At 32.1% G+C, this 12,301-nt stretch overlaps 1 protein-coding gene across 1 annotated transcript; it reads left to right on the plus strand.

The window, feature by feature from the left end:
* The first annotated feature begins 9,236 nt into the window (after positions 1–9,236).
* Positions 9,237–11,094, plus strand: LOC131046499 (G-type lectin S-receptor-like serine/threonine-protein kinase At2g19130). The gene is made up of 5 exons (XM_057980260.1): positions 9,237–9,503; positions 9,644–9,854; positions 9,909–10,228; positions 10,274–10,645; positions 10,783–11,094. Exons 1-5 carry the CDS (start codon positions 9,237–9,239, stop codon positions 11,092–11,094), a joined length of 1,482 nt encoding a protein of 493 aa, XP_057836243.1.
* The last annotated feature ends 1,207 nt before the right edge of the window (positions 11,095–12,301 follow it).

The raw sequence follows: 12,301 nt of genomic DNA on the forward strand, positions 1-12,301 counted from the left end.
TTCGGTTGTATCTTAAGTGTTAATAGTTAACAAAAGTCAAAATTGATTATGTCAATGGGTCTTTGGTCTGTTGGTGAAGTTGAAAAGTTCTTAATAAACCTTCAAGTATCAAGTCTTGCTGAGTGCAAAGCCCCGACATCAAAAAGGATGAAGCTAGGATGATGCCCGGAGCAAATTTGGTAGAATGGATACCCCTCAGTTGTTGGCTCTTAGCCGAAGAGGTCCTCATGTTCCCTTATTGGATTTAGGCTCAAGGAAGTATAGTGTTATCAAGTTTTGTATGAAAATGTAACATGCTATATTCAAGATTGTTATTATTATTATTAAATTTCAATAAATAAAAGGATATAATTATTTGAGTTTATTTAAAAAAATATAATCATGATGTTTCCATAGTCTATGTTTGTAAATTATAATAGAGTTTTAGATTTGATTGTGTGCAATTTTTATCATGAGTCAAATTCAGAAATAATATATAGATTTAATTAAGATTGATTGGTCCATTTTTGTAGTTATTGAAAACGAAGAGACTTCTTATATTGACACAATTTAATATAAGGCATTTTACCTTATCATGTTAATTCTTGATAAATTATTTGCAGTTTATAATAACCATGTGTTGAAGTCTCATAAACTTTAATACTATTAAGACCAATTATTGTGTACTTAGATAATAACATTTGAGTGATGATTAAGACTTAAAGTTGGAAGAAGATATGACAAGATTCTTAGATCTTTGTAGGATGACAATTATACAAATAGAGATTTAGCTTCTAATACTTGCCATTATTATTGAGAAACGTTTTATATACTGAAGTGTACTTTTATGCTTAATTTCTATTTTTTTAATGAATGATATTACTAGTAACATATAAATCTATTGATTCCATCCCATTAGTTTAGTTCAATGGTAAGAAATTGTATTATCCAAAAGAGTAAGATTTATTTTGTAATAAGAATATACGTAAATTAGGTGTCTTACGAACTTAAGTTAGATTCTCCTAATCATAATAATTATAAGCTTGAATCTAAGCTTAGTGACTTCGGGTATTCTAAAGAATACATTCAATGCAACATTCTTGTGTACTAGTAAAGCATAACTAGTCATTATTTTCACAAAATTACAATGATGATGTATTAGGATTATAGCTTCTCTTTTGTAGATATCAAGAATTAAGAAGATTAACCTTGAAATTGTTGACTAAGAACAATTACTTTACTTAACCCAGTGAGATATTGTACATGATCTAAAGTTAGAGTTGAAATTAACTAATTACAAGAAGTAAATAATCAATATGTTATGGTTCATGAATAGATAATGATCTTTGATATAATGGATGCAATATTATCATCATTATTTTACCTTGACATTTCTTTGATAGTAAGATTTTATATATAATTCAATTATATATTGTTAATGTGATAAAGTTTATATATTAATAGTTTACATTGGATTTTTATAGTTCATAATAATTGATACATGTTATTTATAGATTTAAATATGTAATATTGATTTTATGTCAAAATAAATATTACACAATTGAATTAAAAAATGACATTAAGAATCATTTTTTTTTTTAATATCCTTGAAAATATAAACAAGAAATGATATTTAAATTTAATTTATTTTAATATCTTTGAAAATATATATAAGGACATAATATACCACTTCATTGGCATATTTATACATTTAGGGATATATGACTTTTAGTAATGTTTCAAGTTCATTTTTTTTGTGTAATGCTTTGAGATGCTACCTATAAACATATAGGAGTAAATTATAATTTGATTTTATCATGTTACATGTCTATAATTGACTAACCCAATTAATTTTCATGATAATAATTTAGTAATCAAGAATCTCCTAGTGGTTAATTAACATTATCATTCTATAGTTATAGCTTGGTAAGTCAAATACACATGTATTTGAGAATCAATTTTATTCTTTGATTTACATAATGTTGAGATAAATTCTACATAGTTAAATCATATGAAATATTCTACATGTTTTAAATATAATTATCACTACAATATTTTGACATTGGTAATTAATCTTTTTGATAATATATTATTATTTTCTTATTTCTTTTGATAAGAATAATGTAGGATATAGTTATTAAAGGAATAACATTTATGAACATAATTATAAATTTGATGATTTCATTATATGTTGAAGATGCTGAAGAAGTTGAGAAAATTAAACTTCAGAGATCCCAAGAACACTTGCTAGCAAAATACTTGTCACAAGAGAAGATTGGAGGCAAAAACACAATAATGACTCTGAAGAAGAAGATTATCATTCAGAGAAGGAATCAATTGGAAAAGTACAATACAATCCTTATAAAAGGATATTAGCAACCCTAAAGGTGTGCAATCCTAACTATGTGCAACCCTAAAGAAACCCTAAAGGGATAATGAGTATTTAATAATTAGAATTATTATTAAATACCTATAATATTATTAAATGCCTAAGTTTAGCTTAAGCGTAGAGTATAAGAGACTAATAATTTAACAAATAATTATTAGCTAATACATGATAACTATAACACCCCCCCTAAGATGAACTTAGGGATTAGCTAAAAAACTAAATGCATGAAGCAAAAAAAATGCAACTACATCAGAAGGCAAAAAATTTGGGTCCCAGCAACAAAGCCTGATGAGGTACCCAATCACAACCAAATCTCTATGAACTGGAGAAATAGAGAAAACCACGTGGGAAAAAAAATCTACTCCAAAAAGAGATGGGAAAAGCGAGTGAAGGACTGAAGAAGCCTCAACACAAGAATGTTCCAAAAAGATAGGAACAAGAGAAGAGTAGAAGAAACACTGAAGCATCAAGAACCTGCAAAAACTATTGAAGAATAACTGTCAATAAGAAGAACATCCTTTGAAATAGAAGATGATCATGTAGAGAAGACTGTAATCTGCATGAGTGCCCTCAAATAACACTACTCGAATCAGATGGTAAACAAAGGCAAACAACTGAACTCGAAGATACAAATGGCATAAAACACCAAAGCCTAAAGAGCTGATCCAACGAACCCAGGAAGCATTAGAACAACAGGATAAATCCCCCCATAATGTTGACAAGGGAGAGGTGACAGGTGCACTAAAAAAGATGGCCAACAAGAACTGCATGACGAATAACCAGGAACAATGAAGGTGTAGAGAAAGTACACAGTGTCATGGAAGGAACACTCACTTGACACACATCATGAGGCTAATATTGTGGAAGCAACACTCATGTGAAAAAGGTAGATGGAAAAAAAAGGAAAACATCAATCCCCCATCTCACTTTATAATGTACTGCATGTACAATAAGGCACAAGATGTGCAAGATCCCAAGTATACAATGCATAGTGGCACTTTATCTCAGTGTGTTTGCAGAAAGAAAATGCTTACAAAAAATAGTCTACAATAATCAGAAGAGACATAAGGCTAGAAATATAGAAAGAACATCCAAAGATGAGACATCCTACTTAAAGAAAGAGATCCCAGGACCTGAAACATCCAAGATATTCACCAGAGTGCTGAAAAGAAAAAAACTAAATAAAATGAACTTGGAGAAGAATCTAGAAAGAAAACTCATATGAATTAAAATAAAACAAAACAAGCTTTTCAGCGATATAATGTTTTCGATAAATGGAGTTCGGATGATTAAGTTATGTATCCCGGAGTGCAAAAGGAACTTCTAGCTTTGACAGCAAAAAACACCATCAAAAAGAAAAATCAGAAGATCAAACCTCCAGATCTGAAGAGAGCTCGAAAAGATCTTTCTAATGATATAAAGTTTTCGAAAAAGCACCTCCATATGACCAATTGATGGCAAAAAGAAAAAAACCCCTCTGTTAGGGCATAAAAAGGGTAATATATATATATATATATATATATATATATATATATATATATATATATATATATATATATATATATATATATATATATATATATATATATATATATATATATATATATATATATATATATATTGATGAAAATTTTCTGATGCATTTGCAGGTGCAACCATACAGATTTGGTGCCTTGTAAAGGATGCCAATGAAAAAATCATGACACAGATGCCCTTGTTACCAAAATAGGTCGAATAATATATCAAAATGATTGGAAATGCCCTTCAGAAGCCAAAAGTGAGGTCTTTTTTGGCCCAAACTGCTCTAAAATATTTTTTCATGATTTTTTTTGATGAATTTCTCAAAATTTGTCCCAAAAAAGGCAAAACCAAAAAAAAATATCCAGAACCCAAATTTGTCAAAATTTGACAAATTTTATATGGAAATGGGGGGTTTTTTGAGCGTTCTGAGCTCAACTGTGAGGTCTGTTTGAGCCCAAAATGATCACAAATAAAACAACTACCCTAGATCCAATAAAAAAGCTCTGAAAAAACTAAAACCCTAACCTCCAAAAATATTTTAAAAAATTCAAGAAAAAGTAGCAGCAAATGTAGGCTTTGATCCATGAAAAAGTTGAGAAAATACAACATCAGAGATCCCAAGAACACCTATCACAAGAGAACATTGGAGGCAAAAACACTATAATGGCTTTGAAGAAGAAGATTATCATTAAGAGTGGGAATCAATTGAAAAAGTACATTACAATCCTTATAAAAGGATATAGCAACCCTAAAGGTGTACAATCCTAACTATATGCAACCCTAAAGAAACCGTAAAGGGATAATGAGTATTTAATAACTAGAATAATTATTAAATACCTACAATATTATTAAATGCCTATGTTTAGCTTAAGCGTAGAGTATAATAGACTAATAATTAAATAAATAATTATTAGCTAATACAAGATAACTCTAATATATGTATTTTTATTTTTTTAAATACGTGTTTAAATATTGTATTATATAATTGTTACAAGATGTCATTATTCCACATTTTCTGAAGTAGGAAATATAATGGAGAAGAAATCTAGTGAAAATATAAATATATTGAATTAGATTTATTTGAATTAGGCAAGAACAAGAGAAATGAACCATTCTCTCTATAAAATCATTTGAAACTTTTTTTTAAAGGGATGGGTAATGAAGCATTCATCTAGTGTCATGGAAATATAGAATAATACCAATAAATACAAATTAATTCATGTTAATCATTTATTCCACTTTTAAATTTTTTCTAATAAAATATATTTAAAAACTTCTTTTATGTATATTTTTCAATCATTGTGTTTCAGAAGACACAAGACATCATGTCTTTGTGCCATTTTGTGAAATAATTCATGCACCTTGTATGTTTTTCCATATTTATTCCTACATGATATTGCATTTCATGAGGCTTATTGTTATAAATAAAATGACCTAGCACTCACATTTTTCCCTTTTATGGATGTTCATATGCTATATTAAACTATTCATTTCTTCATAATAGAGTATGTTTTTTATTAGATTAGCAGGGAGATGACCCTAACTAAAAAGAAAAGTAGAGTTAGATCAAAAACCAAACACCAACTGAAAAACAACTAGGAAAAAGGAACCAGTTCTAATGAAAAATCGTTAAATTTTTTCCTACCCCTCAAACTATTTCTACAGATGCTAGTATCATACCCAATGTTAATAGCAGAAGTATCAAAGTGCCTATTATCATAAGCTATACTACTAATGATGTTTCCAACATTATCCTTATCAACCATAACCGAGCCATTCTTAGTACAATTAATTAACATAAAGTCTGTCAAATTGGGTACAGAGGCCCCAAGTAACCATTTGAAGAAAAACATAACAAAAAGACATAAACAAAGAAAACCAAGAGACCATTACTTCTTATTTATCAGTCCATTCCTGTTCGACCCTGTGGACATTCTGTTTCCATGTCTCTTGCTGAGAGTATGTTCAAAAGGTCATGCAAATTGTCTTTTCACTTTCTAATTATTTTTTTATGAAATATAATAAAAGTGTTACTAGTGAATTTTTATAGCACATATCATGTAATGCCACATTCATTGGAAGGACATTTATATTTATAAATTAGTCAAATTGTTAAGGACTTTTTACTTTATCTCCATTTGGTTTGGATTGCTTATAATTTTTTTACTATTACTCACTTATTTTGTTTTTAAAGTAGTGATCTATCATAATAAGGAACTTTTTTTTAACTTAACCTTTACTTCATTTACAATACTTCCAATGTTGCATTTGAATGCTAATAAATTTTATATGTTTACAAACATGCAATGAAATAAAAGTTCTAGTCTAATTTTCAAATAGTTTGATAGGTATACTTTTGATGCTAATATGAACCAATGAAGCATAGTGATCTTGTTGGAGCTAGGATCCAAAAGAGATTTACGCACTAATAAATTAGATTATGATTGTGATTTATCTATATAGTATAATAAACAAGGGTTGGAAAGGGAAAATATACAATTGCTTCTTCTCTAGAATTTATTCTAGTTTGGACATGTTACTTAAGGGTTGAATTTATTATATTTTCTATATAATTCTATATAATATGCAATATTGGTTGAATATTATAGCCACCCAAGATGTAGGTAGTCCTTAAAGCCATAAGAATGATCAATAATAAAAGAGTAATTCTATTCTATCAAGGATTAAAATAATACAATAATCTTGAGATTGATGTTACAAAGGGGACTTTGTGGTTACATAAGCCATGGTGAAAATAGGATGCAATAGATTATGAAATTTTCCTTAATATTATGACTTGAGACATTAAGGGATAACTTATCTTCCAATTAAGGTGGAAAGGTGATAATGTGATATCCATTAAAATTAGGATGTTTCCTTTGAAAACCCTAGGTAAACTTAAGTAACATGTATGATGAAGTCCTAGGTGTCAAACTAGTTAGGTAAAACACTAGGTGAAATACACCTTTCACACAAAAGCCCCCTTTAAGTAAAACATAGGGAGAAAGTACACAATGCAAATAATGCATGATGCAATATGGGTCTTAACTACCATGTCATGTTAGGTAGAGATGTACAAATGTAATGCAATATTTTCACTAACAAAAAAAGGGAGAAAACAATATGGGAAACAAATCCTCCTCAAAGAAGACATGAAAATAAAATCTTCTCAATGACAAATGAGACTGATAAAACCCAATGTGAGGAAAAATCCCCCCATAAGAGAGTAGAAGAAGAGAGACAATGCAACCCTCCCTCAATATATTTTTTTGTGAAATGATGCTAGATGCTTGACACTAAATACAAAAGATGATCCAATACTTTGATTAATGAAAATAAGGTTAGGCTTGTACGACTACATATCTACAGAAAAGTGCCACCTAGGGTGCATGAGAGATTCACACCAATCTAGAGAAAAAAAACCAAAAAAATAGAAAACAACTACCAAACACAGATGAACACCTAAAACAGAACCAACAAACAAAAACCACTAAAAACCAACCAAACAACAATGACATGCAGAGATGGTCTACTGGGTAGAGGCGTTACTCTCTAGCTAATATTTACATAGCCCTAAATCTTTATCAGAGAGATATTTTTTTTCTAGAGTCCTTAGCAAAGTTTAGACTACCAAAATCCATAGTGCCTTTAACCATAGAGGTAGGGGCTCCATTGAAGCAAAAGGTGATATAGAATGTCTCTTTCCTATGGCCAATTTCTTCATGAATAGCCTATAGGGAAGCCAAATTATTCAAGACCATCTCCTCACTTTTGTTTGACTTCTCCTCAATTATTCTCTTAAATCTCCTAGCTTTTCTTCAACTCCATGATAGCTTGTTCTCATTTCTTTGAGACACCTTCTCATTTAGGTCTTTTAGCATTCCTTCAACTTTATCCCAATTCTCTAATTTACTCGCCATATTGCACACAACTTCCTAGACCCATTCATCCTCCTCCTCCACCCTAGTGTCATCCTTGGCCGTAGCCTCCAGTCTATTAATCTTCTTAATGGTGACATTGAACTTTGATAAAAGCCATTTAATCACTAAGTCCTAGTACGCAATATTCTTATCTATTTTCAAAACCTTCAATTCCAATTTAAGAGAGCTAATCGTATTCTTGAGAATCTCTTGACTAGGGGCAATAGGGGCAACCCCCTCAGAAGCAGCAAGGGACCAATTCGATTCTGAATCATAGGAGGACTCAAAATCCTCACAGACATCTCCTTCATCTGATTTGAGCACCTTCACATCTTTAGGAGATAGATTAGGGGAGGCATTCTATTTGGCTTCTCTTAGATGATTAAAGTTGGTAGGGACAAGCATAGGTTTAGAGATAGCAATGGGTTTGAGTTTCACCATGGGGGCCCTAGAAAGCTCAACCAGTAAATTTGGGTCTTGTGGGAGGCTAGGAGAACTTATCAAGGATCCACTAGGAGGGGTTAAAGCAAGATGAAAGTTATAGAATTTAAGAATTAACACTTGATGGAGAGGAAGGAAATTCTCAGACTTGGCTCTAGCAACAAATTGAGAAAGTTAAGAGTAAAGCCAACAAGAGAAATATATTCATATGTCACACCTAAGGTGGTTTAGCATCGAGAAAAGTTGGGTATGAAATCATTTGTAATGCCCATTTAGAGTGTAAAATTTCATCAACAACAAGGCAACATCCTTCTAAATACCAAGTAGCTCTTCTCTCTTATACCTGCTTTATGACCTAGAATCCCCTTCACCCGCCTTCAAAAATCATTTAAATTCCTCCTTATAAGACCCTTTTGGCTTCTTGGGAAAGGTTATACCATCTTGTAAAAGCCCAGTGATAATGGAAATCAAATCAAAAGTGATTGTAAAAACAACCTTACCAATTATCGCCTCCCCCTTTTCCAAGCTTGGACAATATTCTTGAACAATTCCAGGTCAAAACCCTACACGCCTTCAACATAACTATCTAGATTCTATTTAACCACTTTCTACCATAGCTTAGGTTTTCTTTTGAACTCTTCACACGAATTTCGTTCATTTTGTATTAGGTCCACTCCCATTTTGAATACATAAATCTTTAGAGTAAAAACCGGGTGGGTAGGTTAAAAACGAGTAGTTTGATCACGATAGCACTTACAAGACTAGCCAAAAGGCAACAAAAATAATGAAAAGGGTGATCCTTGAATTATATTCCATCATAATGTTTATGTCCTTGGAGATTGCTGCACAAATCAAATCTAGAATATCATTGATATTTGTCCAAATTTTTAAATTATTGGCACAGATCCCTGAGAAGATCATTGTTTGGGTCGCTAACAGAGACAATCCTGTCAAAATGATGCCCGCCGTTCTGCAATTTTCGAGAGATGGTCGACTCAGATTGTTTGATGAGAAGGGCCTGTCCTGTTTGGTCAATTGATATTGTCCTTAAAGGATCGCGAGCGTTGATTATGCTGGACGGCCACAACAAGTCAGAGATTGTTTGGGAGAGTTTCGGCCATCCGACAGATACATGGTTGCCTGGCATGAAGTTATGGAAAGCCATGAAGGGGACTTCGTGGAAGAGTTCCGTGGATCCTGCAAGTGGACTCTTCTCTATAGCAATGGACATGTCTCCAGGAAAGACGCAGTTGGTAATGGTCTATAACAACAGTGTCCCATATTAGTCTACTGGAGAGTGGATTGGGAATTACTGTATGCTCCTAGGAGATTCCAAATGTCCTGTGTGAAGGTTTCTGCAACAAAAATATACTTCACTTTTAATGTAATCCAGGCAGATCATGCCCTCACGGGGCGGATACTGATAAAAGAGTATGGGGAATTAAAAGCTTTACTACTCGATGATGGTACATGGAGTCAAGGGTGCTCGTCATTTCAAGGCCAATGCAGTGCCTATGATATCTGTGGGGCATATGGACTCTGCAATGCTGATGGTGTTTGTACTTGTGTTGAGGGTTTCACACCCAACAAGCATGATACTCAAGGTTGGTGGGCAAATGGCTGTGCTCGGCGAAGAGCCCTATAATGCTCTGTCACAGAAGGCACAACCGACGGCTTCTTCGAAGCCAAGAACCAATACTTGTCCGAAGAAGGAGCTGTCATATACAACAAGCCAACACAGAAAGGCTGCAGGATTGCTTGTCTCAACAATTGCTCCTGCACAGCCTTTGCTTTTGTTATTTCTGATCCACCAGTCTGTAGACTGTGGTTTAGGGATTTATTCAAAAAGCGCGTTTCATCTGAGAGCCAATCCATCTTCATTAGGCTGGCTGCCTCTGAGTTAGGGCACTCGACTTCAGAGGGAAGCAGCAAACCATTGCCTCCTCTTCGCAGTTCTCTTCCTGGGACCATTGCTTCTGTATCTATTGTTTTTGCTCTGTTGTTCGTTTGATTTCTCCTATAGAAACGTCGGAGACCGGCCAAGAAAAGCATGGAAGAGGATTTGTCGACTTCACTCAGAACATTCACTTACAAAGAATTGCGTGTTGCAACCCAGAATTTCAAGCACAAGCTCGGGAGCCGAGCATTCGGCTCTGTGTTCACAGGAATTCTGCCAGACAACACGCTTGTGGCAGTTAAGAGATTAGAGGGTTGTGCACAAGAAGAAAAGCAATTCCGTGCGGAAATAAGCACCATCAGAAGAATACAGCATGCGAATTTAGTGAGGCTCTTGGAATTCTACGTACAAGACTCTCAAAGGCTTCTGGTGTATGCGTACATGCCTAATGGCTCTCTAAACTGCTGCCTTTTCTGTAAAGATGAAGAAGTAGAGAAGGTTTTGGATTGGAAGACTCGATTTAAGATCATACTGGGCATTGCTCGAGGATCACTTTATCTCCATGAGGAATGCAGGGATCGTATCATCCACTGTGATATTAAACCTGAAAACATTCTGTTGGATAGTGACTTTAGCCTGAAGGTGGCCGATTTTGGCCTGGCAGAGACCTCAGCCACGTACTGACGACCACAAAAGGAACTCGAGGATATTTGGCTCCCGAGTGGGTATCCGGCCTTCCTATCACTCCCAAAGTGGATGTATTCTGTTTTGGCATGACTTTGCTAGAAATTATATCAGGGAGGAGAAATATGGACATGAATGTGGAGAAGAACAGGTTCTACTTTCCTAACTGGGCGTCGTCTCAAGTTCAGAAAGGAAGCATATTAGGCCCTGTGGATGCAAGGATAGCGAATGAGGCAGATATTGGAGAAGAAGAGCTGCTGTAGTTGGTTTTAATTGGTGTGATTATAATAACAAGAATTAAAAGATGAGTTCATAATATATAGAACTAGGATGTATAAGTGTTATGTAATGGGGAGTATTTATTATTGTAGTATTGTAATAAATATTTATTGGATTGTTAATAGATTAGCTATGAAATATTAGTTTAGCTGTAGGTTGATGATAGTTTGCTATCAATATATTCATATTTTTTTATTTTATATGTATTACAATTTTATTGTATCATGAAGATTATAGTTATAGATAATATTATATATAATAATTATGACTATTATAGTTAATGTTGAGTTTTTTTTTTAAGACAAATAATTGTTAAATGTTAGTGAATAATTTAAAATAGTAATAAGTTCTTAAATTTTGATGATAAAAATTGCACATGGTTAATTATAGATTTATTTGAGTAATATTAATATTTTTACATAGATTTTAATTTTAATTAATATTTTTATTGATTTATAATAAGGACTGTATTTCTCTCTATAAGGAATTGTGGTTAGATTAATGAGAATAATGGATAGACTAACATCAAAACTTAGAACCTTCTTACAAAAAGTGATATTGTTCACCTTTTAGCCACGCGCTCTTTAATGAATGCTCAAAATTTATCAAGAAATGTATTTCAATTATAACACACCATTTTATGATATATTTAAGTTGAGATAACTGTGATACAAAATTGAAAAAAAATACACATTATTTACTTTAATGCTAATAAATTTTAGATAGACATTAAATTATAATATATGATTATCAGTTTTTATTGTTTTTCCCAAATTTACAATATAAATTGATTCTCTTATGTCTATGTTATTAAAAAGTACACGCACATAATAAAATTTTAACTTTAAAATGTGTCTATCTAACTTTTTTTTTACTATAATAAATATTTGTATCCAATTAAACCTATGGACGAATTACTAGTTAATCGAATTTAAGTTCATCAATGAATAAAAAAGATTGTCTATTAATAGTTATAGCAATGAAATTATCTATCTTACATTCATGAAACACCACAGTATGACTATATGCATTGACTCAAAAAATTTAACTAATTTTTTTTTTTAATTCATTATCCTTTATTGATTTTACATGATTAAGCTCTTAAAATACACTTTTCCTTTGACATAAAGTCCTTATTTATTTTGTCGTTGACTTTTTACAAAAAACTTCAACTTTAGCATTTTTTTAAAC

The sequence above is a fragment of the Cryptomeria japonica genome, chromosome 7 (assembly GCF_030272615.1).
Source record: "Cryptomeria japonica chromosome 7, Sugi_1.0, whole genome shotgun sequence".
NCBI classification, from domain to species: domain Eukaryota; kingdom Viridiplantae; phylum Streptophyta; class Pinopsida; order Cupressales; family Cupressaceae; genus Cryptomeria; species Cryptomeria japonica.

Bases quoted from the DNA above. Each gene is read 5' to 3' on its own strand.
- LOC131046499 (XM_057980260.1), top strand. From the start codon at position 9,237: ATGGTCGACTCAGATTGTTTGATGAGAAGGGCCTGTCCTGTTTGGTCA. The intron at 9,855-9,908 runs GTTGGTGGGCAA...GCTCTGTCACAG, and splicing joins CAACAAGCATGATACTCAAG to AAGGCACAACCGACGGCTTC. The intron at 10,646-10,782 runs GTTTTGGATTGG...TAGTGACTTTAG, and splicing joins AAGATGAAGAAGTAGAGAAG to CCTGAAGGTGGCCGATTTTG.